Source organism: Lampris incognitus, chromosome 19 (genome assembly GCF_029633865.1).
Source record: "Lampris incognitus isolate fLamInc1 chromosome 19, fLamInc1.hap2, whole genome shotgun sequence".
In the NCBI taxonomy this organism is placed as follows: domain Eukaryota; kingdom Metazoa; phylum Chordata; class Actinopteri; order Lampriformes; family Lampridae; genus Lampris; species Lampris incognitus.
In genome coordinates, this window is record NC_079229.1 from 37,547,024 (window position 1) to 37,567,654 (window position 20,631).

Sequence of the window (20,631 nt, forward strand, 5' to 3'; positions counted from 1 at the left end):
AAATATGATGCTCCAGAAACTCAATCTGCTCAAAGAAGTGCCCATCCAACCAATCCAACTTGTGGGAGCTGCTTCTGGAAGCGTGGGGTGCAATTTCTCCAGATTACCTCAACAAATTAACAGCTAGAATGCCAAAGGTCTGCAATGCTGTAATTGCTGCAAATGGAGGATTCTTTGACGAAAGCAAAGTTTGATGTAAAAAAAATCTTATTTCAAATACAAATCATTATTTCTAACCTTGTCAATGTCTTGACTCTATTTTCTATTCATTTCACAACATATGGTGGTGAATAAGTGTGACTTTTCATGGAAAACACAAAATTGTTTGGGTGATCCCAAACTTTTGAACGGTAGTGTATATATATATATAAATAATATATTTGTTCAGCTCAATAATCAAACATAAACATGTCCCTGTTAAACCAGACACTCTTTTGAAGTGTGACCGTGTGTCTGCATGTATTTGTGTTTCTGGGTGTGTTTATCTGTCAGTCTGTCTGAATGTCTGTTTGTGGTCTATTTTTCCCTCAGTTTCTTTGGGTGGATAATAGAGGCATGCCTGACAACATTTACACAACATTCTCAAACCTCTCGATTTCAGATCCACATGATTTAGCCTTGGCCAGGGAACACAGTGGACCTGGTTGACTTGAACAACACGGGTCACTGTGTGGCTCCAGTCAGTTTGCTGAGTGACTGAGTCACAGCAAAGTCCACCCTGTAATCTCTGCATTGAGAGAGGACATGGTTGCTGTAATCTTGGTGAGTGTACGTGTGTGTTGTGTGTGTGTGTTTGTTTAATCAGCAGACTGACTGCTCAGATAGGTGGGTGTTGCAGCACACCACCCTAGCCTTCACCTTGATCCTAGCCTCATATTGAAATAGCTTTGTGTGTGTGTGTGTGTGTGTGTGTGTGTGTGTGTGTGTGTGTGTGTGTTTTCATTCCACTTTAGTGTTTTTTTTTCCATTAGGTGATAAGACACCAGAGAAGGCCAGTCTCCATCCTTGGAGCTGGTGGCCTTTAGCATCAAAGTCTACCTTCATGTAGACACACACCCACAGCCTCAAGAGGGGGAAAAAAAACACACACACACACACACCCACACCCAACAACACAATATGCATTTTAGAAAAAAAAATCATTTTCAATGTAGTGGCCGCTGTGAAATAGTCTTGAAATATCTATAAAATAGTTTTGTGCGATACCCTACACTGCTGGACATAGTAACAGTGGCATTGACAGACAGACAGAGACAGATAGAGAGACGGACAAACAGACCAGACGGGCAGATAGATAGATGGATGGAGACATGCAGACAGAAATGGATAGAGACAGATAGATAGACAGACAGAGACAGACGGACAGGCAGACAAGACAGATACAAGACAGATGGTCATACAGATAGATGGATGGAGACAGGCAGGCAGAAACGGATAGAGACAGATAGAAAGACAGACAGAGACAGACGGACAGGCAGACAAGACAGATACAAGACAGACGGTCATACAGATGGAGACAGAGATAGACAGACAGATAGATACAGACAGAGAGACAGAGACAGGCAAACAAGATAGACAGGTAGACAGACAGACAGACAGATAAAGATGGAAAGATAGAGACAGATGAACAGACAGACAGGCAGACATATTGAGACAGACAGACAAATAGATAGATTTGATCATACGCCGTGCTATGGTGTATAAATAGCACGTGCCACTTTTGAGGTCATTTCATGTGGTGTTAGGACGCACTTTTTGCTTTTCGCATGTCATTTAACCACCGTTTAGTCCCCATTCCCATAGACTTCCATTCTTCCATTAGTTTTATGTAATTTTAAAGATAGTTGTATTGTAAATTAAGGTTAGATGGTTTAAGGTTAGGATGAAATGTCAGCGTCCGGTTTGGTGTTTGCTGGAAAAGGCTGTTTTTGACATGGCGGAGCCACCTTTACGAAGCCTGTCACGGAAAAAGTAGAGGTGAAGTCTATGGGATTAAACGGTGGTTAAATGACACGCAAAAAGAAAATAATGAGTCATGATAGCACGCGAAATGACCTTAAAAGTGGCACGGGCTTGTTGCCTATCAACACAGGGATCGTCAGTTCGAATCCTCGTATTACCTCTGGTTTGGTCGGGTGTCCCTACAGACACAATTGGCCGTGTCTGCAGGTGGGAAGCTGGATATGGGTATGTGTCTTGGTCGCTGCAGTAGCGCCTCCTCTGGTTGGTCAGGGCGCCTGTTGGGGGGAGAGGGAGCTGGGGGGGGGGATAGCGTGATCCTCCTACGCACTATGTCCCCCTGGTGAAACTCCTTACTGTCAGATGAAAAGAAACGGCTGGCGACTCCACATGTATCGGAGGAGGCATGTGGTAGTCGGCAGAAGGGGTGAATCAGTGACCGGGACGGCTTGGAAGTGTGGGGGAACTGGCCGGGAACATTTGGGGAGAAAAGGGGGGGGGGAGATCAACAAAAAAAAAAAAGGGGGGGTGGCTTGTGCTGTATATACGCCATCCCATGATGCCAGGCAGTGGGGCCTCTAGCTTACACCTGGCGCCAAGCGCAGCACAAGTGGCTTTGCTAGTTTTAGACCGACACAGTTGTCATTATCCCCATCCAGCGCCCACGTTGTTTAAATAGCCAAGGTACTTGCGCCCATGGGCGTGTTCATCTTAAAATGAGGTGTGGTCAGGCGCATTGTTGGCGCCTTGCTATGTTGAGGCAGCAGAAAGCGATTGACCAACAAAAACCTGGTCTAAAGTCAGTGGCACAGTATTGCCCTTCCATTTAAAGGGCACATTGTTAAGATAGTATAGTGTGTTCAGGTTCACTGGGGGGGTAAGTATTGTAATGACGACAGATGACTAGACTCGCTAGCCCTTGGCTTACGGGTCGGACCCTTTAGTTGACTGGTCTCATCTGTTGCCTGCCCTCACCAACCGTCAACTTCACTGCCCCTCCCTCCCCCTCCTCCTCCTTACATTCCCCCACCCCACCCTGGGTGGGGGAATGTGCTCTCCTGTTTGCTGTTGTGTGTTGGGGCAGCAGGTTGAGTATAGCGGATGCAAACAGGCTCAATAAACTGATCCTCAAGGCTGGTGACGTTGTGGGGATGGAACTGGATTCTCTGGCGGCAGTTTCTGAGATGAGGACGCTGTTGAAATTACGTGCCATCATGGACAATGACTCCCACCCACTCAATGACATGCTGGTTGGGCACAGGAGTACTTTTCGTAATAGACTCATTCTGCCGAAAAGCGCCACAGAAGGTCATTCCTGCCTGTGGCCATCAAACTTTACAACTCCTCCCTGACTCAGACTGTCAGACACTGAGTTAATGGTCATTGGATTGGCCCTGTCGAGTTTTGTTTGCATTGTTTTGTGCTGCTTGTTGTGTGCTGCAGTAGTGCAGTATAGATAGGGTGTTATGTGCACCACGCTTGTTGATATATTTTGTTCTTATTCTATTTCTTATTTATCTTTTATTTCTTATTGTTTCTGTTTCTATTTTCTTATCTTGTATTTTGTTAGTTTTTTGTTATTAGAGCGTGAGTGTCTGTAATAGAACTCAATTTCCCCTCGGGGATAAATAAAGTATTCTGATTCCGATTCCGATTCTGATTAGCACAGTTGCCCGTGGTGCGGGCAACCAGAGTTTGCACCCCGGCTGCAATGGTTCCCGGCTGCCCCCGGAATTCGCTACATTGGTATCGGAACTGGGATGGTGAGACTGTGAGGCCATTGGAAGCGCGTGCGCCCAGAGGCGTGAGGGAGCTGATATACTGAAGTGCGGGAACTTGCTTCCCGAAGGAGGGGGGTAGTGTAACGACCACGGATGACTAGACTCGCTAGCCCTTGGCTAACAGGTCGGACCCTTTAGTCGGCTGGTTAACGTAATCGCCTGGTTAACATCGTCCGCCCATGGTGTGGGAGACCCGGGTTCGCATCCCGACTGCGGCGGTTCCCCGCTGCCCGCTGAATTTGCTACAATATAGTTGGAGGGAGATGTTTTGCAGTTCCGAGAGGGTGGTACACTGTTGCTGGGTCAAGGGTTGGTGGGTCGGGTCTATGGAGAGCGAGAGACCACCTGGTTTAATGGTTATGTGTACGGCGTGGCTATGACCAAAAGCTGTGGATAAAGCGACGCTCATTTGTAAGTTTCGAAGTGTTTTTTTAATAGCGGTGAACGCTACAACTGGTGTCAGAAGTAAACTCAATATTGGACCACATGGACATTCTATGAGCCGGATAGCTAATGCTATCTGTTGACTGGACAGTTTACAGTTTCATTTAGCAGACGCTTTTGTCCAAAGTGACATAAATCTGAGAGATAATATAACACAAGCAAGGATCTAGTCAGGAGGTGACAATGCAACTAAGTGTCAAAAAAAACGTTTTAATACCTGGACTGAACAATAGATTGGACACTTGCCTTGTTAGCGTCGGCTATCTTTACAGCTGGAGATGGAGCCTGTAGTGCATATCAAGATTGAGGAAGACGACGGGCATGCATATGATGGTGCCGCACGATTGTCAGGAGGATAGCGTGGCTGAGGATAATTGGCGGAAGGGCACCGAGATGAAACGAGAGCCTACACCCATGGGAGAGTCGTGCTTAGCTGGGGGCTCAGATGTTGGCTGCTATTCTGTGCCCTTCGCCACACCGCCCACAGGAAAAGCCATCAGTTTTGGGCGCTGAGGTAAACAGATCACGGCTGCTTGGAGCTGCATAAACCGGTAGGCATAAAAACACCTAAGTACACCAGCGAATCGGACTGGGGGGCTTTCCATGCCCAATTTGAACTGTTAACCTGGGCGAGCACTTGGTTGGAGAACAGAAAGTCCTCCAACTTGCATTTTGTTTGATGGATGACATGGTGTCTTGTCTGCTGTTGTTGAATCCTAACGACAGGACTGATTACAGCGAGTTAACCAGTGCGCTGGAGCAGCATTTTGGGCAGTTCTATTGACCAGAGCTCCTGCGATCTGAGCTGCATGGCCAAGTAAGATATGTGAGTGAGCCACTGCGGCTCTGACTAATGACTTTTTTTTTTACTACTTTTGTTAATCCCCATGGGGCAATTATTTTTCTGCATTTAACTCATCCAAGCTGTGTAGGTAGGAGCAGTGGGCAGCTGCTAGTGCAGCGCCCGGGGACCAACGCCAGTTTGTGTTGCCATGCCTCAGTCATGGGCACAGACAGGAGTATTTTTTCAAACATGCATGTCTTTCTGATGGTGGGGGAAACCGGAGCATCCTGAGAAAACCCATCACAAACTCAGGGAGAACATGCAAACTCCACACAGAGGACAACCTGGGATGCCCTCCAAGGTTGGGCAACCCTGGGGTTCGAACCCAGGACCTTTTAGCTGTGAGGCAACAGCGCTAACCACTGGACCACCGTGCCGCCATTGAGAGTTTGACGAGATGGGCGTATGCACGCATACCATACAGTGCAAACTGACCTGGCCCACAACCAATTTATCAGGGCACTCTCCCCGGATGACCTGTGTGGCAATACCCAGCTCGCTTGTCCATGCTCCCTGCGTGAAGCGCTGGAGTATGCGCTAGAAAGGGAGATGGTGATGGAAGCGGTGCAGCACAGCATGTTTGCGGACATCCCCCGATGGTTCAGAGCAGTGGGGGAGTGTGAGACTGCTGCCCAAAAGCCGGCGTGGGTGGGAGAGATGACTGAAATCATCAGAGGGCTGGCCCTGCCTCCAGCCGGGTACCAACAGACACGGCCTCAGACACAGACCCACCTCTGTTGGGGCTGTGGCTGGGCCGGACACCTAGTGAGGAATTGCCCTGCTTGGGCTAAGATGACAGGAAATGATGCGGGGGTCACAGTAGGTGGGACGCTGTGTACCCCAACACCAATGTCCCGTATACTGACCACGCATGTCAGCTGGGCCTCACATGACAGCAGGGACGAGGGGCACGAAGTTTTTGTGGATGGAAGATATGATATACTCTATTGATCCCCATAGGGAAATTATGCTCTGCATTTAACCCATCCTAGTTGTGTAGCTAGGAGCAGTGGGCAGCCGCCATGCAGCACCCGGATAAAGGACTTCTATTTCAGACTTTAGCAACATTCCTATCTGCATTGAAGGTGTTTCATGTACTGCCTTAGTGGACACAGGGTCGAAGGTCACGGTAGTCCAGCCGTAGGTAGTGCCAGTGGAGACGCAGCTGGAGGACACAGCTGTTCAGCTTCATGAGCTAGCACCAATGAAGGGGAAGGGACAGCTGATGTTGTCGGGGGGAGGAGCATGAGACATCTAGTTTGGGTAGCAGGGGTACAGGTCATGTGCATTCTGGGCCTGGAGTTTTTGAGGGATCACGGCTGTCAACTGGACCTGGGGAAGGCCACATTGAGTTTTGGCGGGGGTCATGTTGTGAATATGAGGCTGCAGGACCCTCGGTGCATGGGAGAGCTGACAGCGGGACCCCATAGATGTTGTGTGGGGTGAAGTGAGTACATGGGCCATATGCAGATGACCAGTACAGCCCAGCCTGAGTTCCAGCTAATTTGCATGCAGACCCCGCATCCTAGGAAACTGGCGCTGGAGAGGGTGTCCCAGAAAAGACATGAGGGAGGAGGGCCTCATTGTCCACTGCTGCTCCTGGTACTCCAGTATGCACCACAAGCCCGGGGGTAGCTGTGCAGAAAGGCTGTGAAGGCTCACCGGGCAGCGAGAAGAGGAGGGTGGCAGTCATGTGGGAAATCTGGCAAAGGAGTGCCAGTGACGTGGACACGCAACAGCAGCTGCAACTGTGGCCGCTGCTGATTGAATTTCAGGACCACTTTGCATGTGATGAGGAGGAGCTGGGACAGACTGCTCTTGTGCACCACTCCATTGAGACTGGGGATACCTTGCTCCTATAGCAGCACCCACAGTACCTCCCATTGGGTCAGCAGCAAGCAGTGGAACAGGCTCTACAAAAAATGCAGCATGCAGGCATAATTGAGCCCTCTGAGAACCCATGGGCTTCACCAGTGGTCATGGTGCCAAAGAAGGGGGGGGAGTGGCCTGTGTGGACTACAGGAGACTTAATGAGGTCACCACACAGGACCCCTATCCCCTTCCTGTGTTTTTTTTAATAGTGGTGAATGCTACAACAGCAATATGTGACTGCATATGTCTTTATGCATGCTCAATAATCCAGGTAAGAATGCACCTACAGAGGTGGGTGAAAAACATGCCATTATAATAGCGATCCGCCAAGGTGAAAGCGCACCTGACTTTGAAAGGGAATGGGGGATGACACTGATGGGTTTATTTCATGCTAGGCCTGATTAATTAATTATCCACCGTTAAACTAGCCAAAGTGGGTTTGGACACGCCCAAAATGCACTTGCGCCATGCGGTTTAGACCGTGTGCTAAGATGGTTAAAATATAGCCATTAATGTCCCGGTATCATGACCCTGATAAAACCCCTGTTTCTTCTTCTCTCTTTTCAGGAAAAGACTTTCTATCTGAGACTACAAGGCTCAGCGCTGTCAGTAGGTTCCAATTGTCCACTTTGATATGAGATTCACAACTTTGTACAGTAAATCACTTCACAATTCTTTATTTTACTAGTCGTGGTAATATTTTTTAGAGAGTCCTCAAATTTGTGTTATTGCTGAGACATTGTACAGAACCTGCTCGTAATGCAAGGAGAGCAGACACCGTTTTCTGTGTTGTTGATGTTTATTTATCAATTTATTTATTTATTTTAAGTAGCCATTGAAAGTTTACAAATACATATGTGAGCTCTGTTTTATCCTCACTTGGCTATATATCCATATGGCTGTACCCATTCACGTCGAGGAGCTGCCCAGTTCAACCAGTCTTCAGCTGTTAGTGACTGGGAGCTGCTCAGTATTCCCTAAAGTTAAACATAAAGATTAGCCGTGGATAATCAGTTAATGCACTCTAATCTACACTAATCTAATCTACTCTTTATATAATCTAATCTAATCTGATCTAATCTAGCAGCCACTGTGACAGGTAAACGGTAATCTTTGAGGTGTGATTCTACGTCACTGAAATAGTGAAAGTAGTTATTTGCCAAATCTTGTCTTACAACTCTCAGGGCCTTTGTTCTGCCTTTCATTGGTATGATTGTGATAATACTTTAATAGGAACATTTGATTCAACTCAGCAGATATTTCATGAGCTGCTGACCCATTAAGATCATAACAATCTACTACTACTACTTTTTGCTGCTCCCGTTAGGGGTTGCCACAGCGGATCATCCGTTTCCATTAAGATCATAACAATAAGTAAAGGAAAGATGCAACATGCAGTCCAAGTTTACACACACACTCCTTATTTCTATGACATTGATTTGACAGCCCTGTGACTGCAAAGCTTGTCCTAGTAACTGAAAATATATAAATACATGATATATCTCATTTTGGTCTGAATATCCTTGGAGTTCAGTCTGGGCCACGTTGTGCTTTTGCACTTGAAATACTAATTTCTGCTTTATCCCGGTTATATATTCTTACTGTGGACTCATTGACACTTTTTAATTGGCTTATGCAAATGTAATTCCTCCACATTAGGTTTACTACTACTAATTCTACTACTACTTTTGGGTGGTCCCGTTAGGGGTCGCCACAGCTGATCATGTGTTTCCATCTCTTCCTGTCCTCTGCATCTTCCTCTGTCACACCAGCCACCTGCATGTCCTCCCTCACCACCTCCATAAACCTCCTCCTTTGCCTTCTTCTTTTCCTCTTCCCTGGTAGCTCCATATTCAGCATCCTTCTCCCAATATGTCAAGTCAATTTTATTTGTATAGCCCAATATCACAAATTGTAAAATATTATAATTATTATTATATATTATATAATAATAATTACATTATTATATATTATATAGTAATCCCCGCCTGCCACCCAGTGACTGCTGGGATAGGCTCCAGCATCCCCGCGACCCTGAGAGCAGGATAAGCGGTTCAGATGATGGATGGATGGATATTATATTGTTATTATTATTGTAAAATATCACAGCAAGAAGGTTCTGAGTTTGAGCCCTGGGTAATCCAACCTTGGGGGTCGTCCCGGGTTGTCCTCTGTGTGGAGTTTGTATGTTCACCCTGTGTCTGCGTGGGTTTCCTCGAGGTGCTCCGGTTTCCTCCCACAGTCCAAAGACATGTAGGTCAGGTGACTCGGCCGTACTAAATTGTCCCTAGGTGTGTGTGTGTGTGTGTGTGTGTGTGTGTGTGTGTCAGCCCTGTGATGGTCTTGTGGCCTGTCCATGGTGTCTCTCCACCTGCCGCCCAATGACTGCTAGGATAGGCTCAAGCATCCCCGTGATCCCGTCTTGCTCCTACTGACTTTCATTCCTCTTCTCTCCAGTGCATACCCCCACCTCTCCAGGCTCTCCTCAACCTGCACCCTACTCTCACTACAGATCACAATGTCATCCGCAAACATCATAGTCCACGGAGACTCCTGACTGATCTCATCCGTCAACCTGTCCATCACCACTGCAAACAAGAAAGGGCTCAGAGCCGATCCTTGATGTAATCCCACCTCCACCTTGAACCCATCTGTCATTCCAACCACACACCTCACCACTGTCACACTTCCCTCATACCCTGCACCACTCCTACATACTTCTCTGCAGCTCCTGACTTCCTCATACAATACCACACCTCCTCTCTCGGCACCTTGTCATACGCTTTCTCTAAATCTACAAAGACACAATGTAACTCCTTCTGACCTTCTCTATACTTCTGCATCAACATTCTCAAAGCAAACATCACATCTGTGGTGCTCTTTCATGACATGAAAACATACTGCTGCTCGCTGATCATCACCTCTCCTCTTCATAGCTGCCCTCACTTCCTCCTTGTTAATCCACCTCACTTCCTGATTCACTATCCCCACATCATCCAACCTTCTCTCTCTCTCATTTTCTTCATTCATCAGCCCCTCAAGGTACTCCTTCCACCTTCTCAGCACACTCTCCTCACTTGTCAGCACATTTCCATCTCTATCCTTGATCGCCCTAACTTGCTGCACATCCTTTCCAGCTCGGTCCCTCAGTCTAGCCAATCAGTACAAGTCCTTTCTCCTTCCTTAGTGTCCCGCCTGTCATACAACTCACCATACGCCTTTTCCTTTGCCTTTGCCACCTCTCTCTTCACTTAATGCTGCATCTCCTTGTTCACCTGTCTACTTTCTTCATCTATCTGACTATCCCACTTCTTTTTTGTCAACCTCTTCCTCTGTATACTTTGCTCTACTTCCTCAGAATCCAGCTACTGAGGATGCGCAAGCCAGTGCATTCTTAGTGCCAGTCCCAAACCTGGATAAATGGGGAGGGTTGCATCAGGAAGGGCATCCGGTGTAAAACCTTTGCCAAATCAAATATGCCAATCATAAATCAGATTTCCACATTAGAGTTACTCTTAACCAAAAATGTTTTTCCAGTAACTAGATGTAAATCAGATTCCACTCTGGGTGAATTCCTTTATGGCATTAAAGGTCCTCATCCAGAATGTAGCCTCAACTGTTTATTGATCAAGGAACAGAGAAATTAATGTTGTGAAACAGTTCTGTTTACACTGAGCCAACCTGCTGCCACAATGGGTCTCAAACCAGTTCCAAAGGTGGTTTAGCCAGTCAGATCCAGTCCTGATGGATGGTAAATGCATTTACACCTGGATTTTTACCATGAATAAGCTTGAGCAGACATGTGAACAGAATTTAAAGAGCTGTCAAAGTTCTTTCCCGAGAGCTATGATTAAGTTTAATGTTTTATTTAACATTTAAATGAATCTGCCAGGAGAGGGCACACTTTCACACAAGACAGAATGCCTGCTGCAGGACTGCCAACTTTTGAGTTTACACAAGGACAGAGAACAGAAAACAGAAATTCAGCCCTGGTGTTTAGAGGGTTTCATTTAAAGTAGTGGACAAGAGTAAGAGTGAGAACACATAGAGGCATAACCAGCTTCCTTTTTACAATAAAGGTCATTATAAAAGTGTGTGTGTGTGTTTGTGTTTTCAGGTATGGAGCTGAGCACCAGTGAAAACCAGTTGTGCATGAGTGTTGAAGCCAGCACTGTCAGACTGCCACTGGCCCGAGTGAGTCAGCACACACACACTAACTCACACATTCTGTGGGTCAGTGGAGATGTATTTGTGACATCGCTGCAGAGTATGTGTGTGTGTGTTTGTGTGTGCTGGTTTGAGATGTGTGTGCATTATCAGGAATCAGGAACACTTTATTTGTCATTTCACCTCATGTACTTGCACACATGAAGTGAAACGACATGCCATTTCCCCCAGTCCACAGCAGTGCAACATACAGACAAAAACACATTCAAGAACTACAAGAACACACATATTCAAACTAACACACACATATCCAAAACAAAACAACAACAAAAATCACTCCAAGGGAACAAACGTCAGCCAGGATGACTGTCGGAACCGCCAGTCTGCATGGGCTAGCAGTTAACCTAGCCTGCCCTGATTACGTGTCCTGTCAGACTGCCCTCGGTGTTTCCTCCTCGGGCGCAGCTCTGGGCAGGGGCCGTGGTCCCTGTGGCAACTGGACAAAGTAGACCAAGCCCTCCCAGCCGATCCAGCGGCAGCTCTTCCAGCCAGACACCCTGGACACACTTCCCCGCACTCCTCATGATGACATCAAAAACACTGGTCAATACCAGGTGAGGCCGCTGCCAGACCGTCCTCGGTGTTATCGGAACTCTGGGCTAGCAGTTAGCTTAGCCTGCCCCGCTTCCGCGTCCTGTCAGACCGCCCTTGGTGTTACCTCCTTGGGTGCAGCTCCAGGCAAGGCTGTGGTCCCTGGGCCCACAGCGCAGCAGACCAAGCTCTCGCAGCCGATCCAGCACCAGCCCTCCCAGTCAACAAACGAAGACAAAAATTTAGATGCAGACGTGGACAAAGACACTGCATCAACAGTACTGGGTGAGGCCACCGCAAATATATAATGAGAATGCACACATATCTATCTAGAGTGTGTGCGTGAATGAGAGAGTGACAGTGTTAGCTTGTGTATATCTGTATGTGCTGTTTGTGTCTGTGTAAAGTGTCGTGAGATGGGTGTGCATTCTAATAAAGGTGTGTGTGTGTGTGTGTGTGTGCGTGTGTGTGTGCATTCCAGTTGGAAGACTTTGACATCGCTCCCATGGTTTTGAAGAACTTCTTCAGTCACCGAGACGCTGTCCTCCAGTCTGTCTCCCTTGGAACAAATAAGTGGTGCTTTGTGTTGCCCAGGTAGGACAGTACGAAGGTCACCAAACTTGCATTTCATTCCATTTGAAGCTGCAGTCCTGAAGAGTTACAAAAAGGTCACATACAGTAAGAATCAGTGAGTTAAAAATAATGACCTTCAAAGTCCATCCATCCATTATCCAAACCCCTTATCCTGCTTTCAGGGTCGCGGGGATGCTGGAGCCTATCCCAGCAGTCATTGGGCAGCAGGTGGGGAGACACCCTGGACAGGCCGCCAGGCCATTGAAGTTTTAATTTCAGTTTACAGGGCAGTTTACAGAACTATATGATAGTACAACAAATTATAGATATATGTAGTCACCTACTGTAGAGAGATATGGTCTCATCATCAAGTGGGCATGTAAAAAGTTACCTCATGTAAGGTGTGTAGGTGGTACTGTATAGAATTACTCCATATGTAAGGTCTGCCAGGTAAGGCTTATAGGTTTATATTCAGTTTCCTATTTGAAAAACATGAAAAGTTCTACCTGTTCTTTTGCTGTTAAAACCCTAACTGGTTCAACCATGAAGGAGGAAGAGGCAGGAAGAGTTTCAGACCAGTGTGTTATACCAACTGTGACCAGCAGGAGTCGACTCAGTAAATCTCGTATGCCATCAGATGAGCCAATTCAGTCCAGACAGACGTTTACATCTGCTCATCATCTCTCTCGCTCTCTCTGTCGCTGTCTGTCTGTCTCTGTCCCCCTGTACTGTGGATGTGTGTCTATGTGTATATCTGTGTGAACACTACATGTGTTCATTCATAATTTTCTGTTTGTGTCATCGTGCGTATGTACATATTACATATATGTGTGTGTGCGTGTGCGTGTGTTTAGCATGAAAAGAGGTCAGGTTATCAGTTTCAGTCGACAGTTGCCCAATGACGGACCGTTCAGAACCTACACTGACCTGAAAAACCACTGGGACAGCCTGGTATTCTCTCACACTCACACACACACACAGAGCCCAAAACAAAAATTTAAGACCCTGGATTATTGACCATGCATAAAGACACTGTTTTGAAGTCTCAACTTGTGTTTGTGTTTGTGTGTGTGTGTGTTGTGTTTTGCAGTATGGCTACAGACTCCCAGAGCTAGCTGAGGAGGAGGAAGTGTACTGTAGTGTTTACTTCAAACTTGTGGGAGAGAGACTCTTCACGTATCCTCTCAGCTCTCAGTCCATCTCTTTCATTCATCGCATCTCTCTCTCTGCTGCCATTAAGTGTCCTGTCAACAGGAACCAGATTCTGCCTTGTCCTTTATCAAGTCTGCCTTGTTTTTTTTTTTCTCTAAAAGTAGCAGTCCTGAATGTCATAAGTCTCATTTTATTGTAACTGTGTCTTCATATATAGGTGCTGCAAGGTGAGTGTTGTTTGAGCTCCATTCAGAGTGAATGAAAGCAGGGCTGTTGTGTCAGAAAAAAACCTGGTGTAACATGAGCTTTACTTACTGATGTTGTACTATCTGTTGGTCTTCTACCAGCTTGTTCTGTCATATCTGCTTGTTAGACACAACAACTTCACTCCTTCAAACTCAACACTACATGCCCTCTTCTTCCTCAGTCCTATCAGACACTAACCATTATTAAATGGACTCATGATGTGGATATTTATGAATTAGATGTCGTCTTAAATATACCACAGTATTAAAAAGAACATTTGTTTGAAATCTTCAGGATTGTAGCTTTAATGCTTATCCCAGATACCCCTTGAGTTGCATCAGGCTGCAGCCGGTACAACGCTGTACCAGGCTGGACCTGCAAGGAGCGCTGGGCTCCTTCATATCGGACGCCAGGGGGCTACTGCAGAGTGTGTGTGGATTCCCTGTGCGCATGACCAGCAAACCCTGTTGTCATACATCTGGTCTCACCAGCACTGCATCAGAACAGGTACACACACACACACACACACACACACACACACACACACACGCACACACACGCACAACCTCCATATCCACAGTTTAGTGTGTGTGCGTGTGTGTGTGTGTGTGTGTGTGTGTGTGTGTGTGTGTGTGTGTGTGTGTGTGTGTGTGTGTGTGTGTGTGTTCACTGTAGTCTCTAAGTGAGAGGGTTCATGGTCTGATTCTGGCCTGTCTGGAGTTTACCTGCTTTGTCCATTTTTCTGTTTTGTGTAGTCTCCTTCCACAGTCTGAAGATGTGTATGTGTGTGTGTTTGTGTACTAGGTGTGTTAGGTCATGGTATATGTTAGTTGGTAATGGTATGAACGGTGTGGGAGTGGCAAGCGACACTAACATTGTGACAAATCTGTTTGAAACAAACAGACCAATAAAGTCTCATTAATTTATGTTTAAAGGGGGTGTCCGGGTAGTGTGGCGGTCTATTCCATTGCCTACCAACACGGGGATCGCTGGTTCGAATCCCCGTGTTGCCTCTGGCTTGGTCAGGCGTCCCTACAGACACAACTGGCCGTGTCTGCGGGTGGGAAGCCGGAGTTGGTATGTGTCCTAGTCGCTGCACTAGCACCTCTGGTCAGTTGGGGCATCTGTTCAGGGGAGGGGGAACTGGGGGGAATAGCGTGCTCCTCCCACACGGTGAAACGCCTCACTGTCAGGTGAAAAGAAGCGGCTGGTGAATCCACATGTATCGGAGGAGACATGGTAGTCTGCAGCCCTCCCCGGATCAGCAGAGGGGGGGGGAGCAGCGACCGGGATGGCTCGGAAGACTGGGGTAATTGGCCAAGTACAATTAGGGAGAAAAGGGGTCGAAAATTCCAAAATTAGGGGAAAAAAACGTATGTTTAAAGGTAGTCCACGTAATATGAAGCTTCCCTTATCCTTTATATAGTCCCTGTTGTGTTCAGGTGAAAGTGGACATGAAGCAGTCAATCAAGTTAACACAATTTACTAAATGTATTTCTACTCTAATCAGCAATAATGTAACAAACATGACAAATGTAAACATATAAAAGAAAAAAAAGAAGTCCTGTCATATCTTTCGTGGCAAGGGTGCCATCATCTTGCAGTACTATAACCTGTCACGTCATGGGGTTGGTCTGGCTTGGCTGAGTTCAACAAATACAATGGTAATAGAGAAAGTTGGAGACTGAGGAGCCACAGGACAGAAAAAGACAAAAGAGATGCCACTGTTGTATTGCTCCTGGATGTAAAAATGAGTTTTACAGGGTGACTATTCTGTGTAGACATACATAAACCACACATCAAATCATTACATTCTTCTCTATAACCAATATAAGCGATTTTCTTAACAACAGGTAAGTCAAAGATGAAACGGTAAAATAATTTTGCTACGCGCGCAGCTAATATCTAATGACATTCTAGGTTACGGTAAGTTAGCAATCAGTTAGTTCATGCTATCCGATCATGTAAATGCAGTATGAAAGGATGAAACTCGATTCATTTATCTAAATAAAGCTAGAATATATAATGCAACTTCATTATCTAGCAGTGAACTTACAGATTATCCTGTGTCAAGGGCAGTAGACGAAGGAAAAGACAGACGCACGTATCATTATCCGTCCACTCTGAATGCTCGAACTAAAATGGTTACCAAAACACAACTTACTTGTAATGTAATGTAGCGAACGGGGTAGCCTCTTCGCCACAGTAAGTTTTCTACCACTAGGTGGGAGTATTGACCACAGAACTGGGAACAGAATAGTAAAGCTACATGCAATAAACACATAACCTCAGCTTCCTGACACCGGTAGAGCATTAAAACACTCGTTTGCTAAATCTATTTTAACTCTTATCAATGAATGAACTAATGAATATGAAAATATAATATGAGGGACAGAATACTCCCCACCTGACCGTAAGGATGTCAAGCCAAACTAACTTAAGCACACCATATTAAAGGACATAAAAATGAAGAGTCTACAGTCTCTTAAGAATGGTCCTTAGGCACCAACAAAATGACTTCATTTATAGGCTGCAGGTAAAGTCTTTGCTCGCCCTTTCGGACAACGCTGACCTCTATCTTCCTGACTCTGCCATCCTCGCTGGAAAAGGTCTTGGTGACAAGTCCAACAGGCCAGTCATTCCTTTTCTCTTGGCTATCTTTCAGCAGGACTACGTCTCCTACTTTTAGATTAGGCCTCCCTGCCCTCCATTTATGATGATCTTAGAGCCCACTGATGTATTCTTTCTGCCATCGCCCCCAGAAGACATTGGCCAGGTACTGCTCACGTCGCCACTGTACTCTGAATAGGTCACTGCTTTCAAACTGGCCTGGTGGTACCAGTGGTGTGCCAAGGTTTTGGGTGAGCAGCATGGCAGGAGTGAGAATTGCAGGATGTTCTGGATCTGTGGAAAATTGTGAGAGGCCATGCATATACTATTGCAGTGACCTCAGCCATGAATGTAACTAGCACCTAATGTGTGAGCTTTGCAGTGCCATATTGTAGTAGCATCGCGTCCAGGATTCGTCGTGTGACTTCTATCATCTGCTCCCAAGATCCGGCCATGTGTGAAGCATGCAGGGGATTAAACTGCCACTGACATCCACTGTCTTCCAGGTATGCGTCAATTTTCTTGTTGTGACAGCCCTTCTTGTCAATTTGTAGTTCTTTGCAGGCACTCACGAAATTGGTCCCACAATCAGACTTGAGCAGTTTAGCAGCACCTCTGATGGCGAAGAAACGACGCAGTGAGTTGATGAAAGATGATGTGTCCATCAATTCTATGACTTCAGTATGTATGGTGCACGTGCTCATACATGTGAAGATGAATGCCCATTTCTTGGCCTCTGCTTGACCATGTCTTCCTGACTGTGACAGGCCATGGACCGAAAACATCCAGGCCCACGCATATGAAAGGAGGGTCTGTGCATAACCTGCCCTCAGGTAAGTCTGACATAATTTGTTGTTGTTGTTTGCCTCAGTCTGCGGCATATGATGCAGTTGAAGATTGTACTGCTTACAGCTCTGTTTCCTCCAACAATCCAAAAACCTGCAGCTCTGACGACCCCGTCATACCTTTTCATGAAAGTGCCTGATTATTAGCTGGGCTATGTGGTGTCTTCCGGGAATGAGCATAGGATGCATTTCATCTGATGTTAACTGCTCTTGTCAGCTGACCACTGACTCTTAAGAACTCCACTTGCATCAATAAATGGACTCAGCTTGCCAAGTGGGCTTGATTTTGTGACGGGCTCACCTCGTTCCATGTGTCTGACATCACCTATGTAGTCCTCTCTGCACAGTGCGAATGATAGTGGCTTTGGCCTGGTGAAGCTATTCTTCGTCAAGGTCCTTAACTACACTCATGCCATCCATGACAGGCGCTATCTTCTCTGGTCCATATTTGAAGGACTTGGCGATGTGTTGCAGCCTAGCAACGGCTCTCAACAGAAGACTCCAGCTTGAGAATCTTTCAAATCTAGCACTTCCAAGTTTACCTTTTCACAGGGCGGTGGCACAGATCATGACCTCTGGACGCAGTTCAGAATCAGTCTCGGGGTCAACAAGGTCAAAAGGTTCCTCCTGTATTTGACTTTGCTTTGAGTCAGTGGGGAAAGCAGGTCCACTCAGCCATGTAGAGAGAGACAGATGCTCAGCAGGTAATGCTCAAGTGGCATGATCAGCTGGATTTAGATGGGTGGTCACGTAGTGCTACTGATGGGCCTGTGTGTTTCAAAGAAGGGGTATTTCGCTGTGAACCTCTCTTCAGTATGGATTCTGTTTTCACAAGGAGAGAGAAAGCTAGGTCGCCCATTGATATTTACATATCTTGAAAGAGTTCACAGTGGTCTTATGGGCTCCTGTGAGGCAAACATCTCCTGTTATTCCCCATCCTAGATCAAGGCATTGAGCTTAAGGTACATCATGTGGGCCGTTTACCTGACTGTGAACCTTGTGAGCCCGAATGATATCCCTGCCCAGGAGGAAAAGAATGTCTGCTGATGGATCCAGTGGAGTTATCTGCGATATGATGGGCTGAAGATGAGGGTGAGCAGCAGCGGCCTCTGGGGTAGGTATCAACCTTCTGTTGTCTGGGATCTGGTTACATTAGGTGAGCATAGGCATCGACATGGATACTTTTCCATCCACACCCTCAATGACAAAGCCGTGGGCTCTTCGGCCACTGGTGTCTGTTATGCCGGAGCATGTCTTCATTGTGTGTGGGGGGGCGTCCCCTTGTACACCAAACATATCAAAAAAGGAAGACCTTGCCAGCGACACATTACTTTGGAATGGTTAGGCTGCCACCTGGTTGAAGAGTCTGTACAACACCAATGTGCGTACACAGCGACTGGGTGCAGCGCACTCTGATCCAGGTTGTGAGTGTCGCCATGGTCAGACTGTCGTTCCACGTCATCCTTCCTTGCTTCGTTTATATCATGGTCATTGTAGAAGTGGGTAGTTGAATATTCTTCAGTGCACCTGATCGAAGCAGGTGTTGCAACAGGGATGCCTGCACTGGCCAGCTCAGTAGGCTCAAGTGGGTCTTCAACCGCAGCCTCCAGGACCCTAGCTGCGGCGAGTGCCACTTCAGCCTCGCCCTCCTGCTTCAGGGTGTTTAGCGTTGCCTCAATGCGTGCCTTCTCGACCTCCATGTCTATTTGGCGTTTGGTGTGCTGAGCTCTGGTGCGGGCAGCTTCGGCATTTGCTCGTGCTTGTGCTGCAGCCTGGCTTGTAGTTGAGCTGCTTGATCGGCATGAAGCGGATGATTTGCACTCTGACCTGACATCCATCCCGGGGGGTGGGGGTGGGGGTGGGGGCCTCCTGCCTGGGACGTCTTTGCTGGCGTTGGAGGTGACGTGTATCAAGTCCTAGGTGATGCACTTGACATGTTGACAAATCTTTTTACTCTTCTGCCCTCAGCTATATGCCTCTACATAGCCGAGACAGCGAGCTAAACAAATGGCTCCGGTAAGTACTCAGGAGACCGTGTTGGGTTCTTCAGAGCTTTTACTGAGAAACCATATTTTATAAAACTGTAACAGACAGAGAAAAAAATAAAGATATTTTAACAGACTATTCCTGGCATTACTCCCCTTCTACCTGGTCTCTTGCAAACACAGTATATCCACCTTTCTTCTCTCCATCATATCAGTCAGCTCTCTCCCTTTACCAGTCATAGTGCCAGCATTCAAAGTTCCGACTCTCACCTCCACACTCCTACCCTTCCTCCTTTCCCGCTGTCTCTGGACATGCCTTCCCCCTCTCCTTCGCCCAACAATAGCATAGTTTCCACTGGCACCCTGCTGGCCAACGGTACCGGTGGTGGTCGTTGGTAACCCAGGCCTTCACCGATCCGATATAGAAACCTGATTTATGATCCTATAGAAACCTGATTTATTATCCGCATATTTGATTTGACAAAGATTTTACACCAGATGCCCTTCTTGACGCAACCCTCCCCATTTATCCGGGCTTGGGACCAACACTAAGAATGCACTGGCTTATGCATCCTCAGGGGCTGGGTTGTCCACTTTAATATGCTATTCTATTCTATTTTATTCTATTCTATTCTATTTCTTTGTCCCCAGGTGTTTGGTGGCAAACCAACAAACCTGACCTCCAGCTGCTCCAGCCAGCTGGCTCTTACCCAGCTCCCGGCCTCTGCTTTCCAATTGGCGAAGCCTTCATTTTGCTCCCAGCAGCCTGGAGGTCAGAGCTGTGTGGAGAGACAGGTCGGGGGAGGAGACAGAGAGGTGTCTTCATCCACAACCTCAGGCACATCCACCTACTCTCTTTCCTCTTCCAACTGTGATCCTGGGCTCATCCCAGCAAAACCAGTCCCCAAACTGGTTCCCATTTTCAGGAACAAGTCTCTGCCATGCCACGTCGACATCACCCAGCTCCAGTCTCAGAGACAGCAGGAGCAGAGGAGTGGAGGAACAGAGGAGGGAGGGAGAGTCACACTACCCGCCTTTGGAAATAAAAGACCCCAACGTTCTTCTCCCTCCGCTTCATCTTCTTCATCCTCCTCATTCAAGTTGTCTCAGAGGCCTCCCTCACGCATTGTCCCTTGCTTCACCCGCCGCTCAAAATCCTGCAGGAGCCACCCCCCTCACCCAAACCCCCTCCATAGCCGCAGCCCTTGCTCCAAACCTGAATCAAGCCTCAGCCTTCATCCAAAGCCCTCCCCGGACCCTAAGCCCACACCGGAAACCCACCCTAACCCCACATCCACCCCCACAGACAAATTGCCACAGGACAAGGGGGGTCAACAACCAACACATCAGCCTCCGCAACCCCTGACACCCTCTGACATCCCCAACAGTCAAGAGGTGAGTCTAACCTGTCTCAGACTAATATATTTTACATTTAAAGATACAATCCGGGAGATTTCGAGACGAACAAATGTGCTGTTTAACACTCTCTATCTGTGGTATATTTAAGATAAAAACTAATCCACAAATATCCAAATCATTGTAGTGTCTCATTTCAATGGTTA

At 46.9% G+C, this 20,631-nt stretch overlaps 1 protein-coding gene across 1 annotated transcript in view; it reads left to right on the top strand.

Annotated features, from left to right (window-relative positions):
- The window catches only part of LOC130129676 (uncharacterized protein C18orf63), a 35,815-nt gene that overhangs the window by 9,280 nt on the left and 5,904 nt on the right, over positions 1-20,631 (top strand). The window contains exons 5-11 of the mRNA XM_056299263.1: positions 7,468-7,509; positions 11,018-11,094; positions 12,140-12,252; positions 13,086-13,182; positions 13,322-13,407; positions 13,950-14,136; positions 19,721-20,464. Coding sequence (XP_056155238.1) covers positions 7,468-7,509; positions 11,018-11,094; positions 12,140-12,252; positions 13,086-13,182; positions 13,322-13,407; positions 13,950-14,136; positions 19,721-20,464 — 1,346 coding nt within the window. The remainder of the gene's footprint in view (positions 1-7,467; positions 7,510-11,017; positions 11,095-12,139; positions 12,253-13,085; positions 13,183-13,321; positions 13,408-13,949; positions 14,137-19,720; positions 20,465-20,631) is intronic.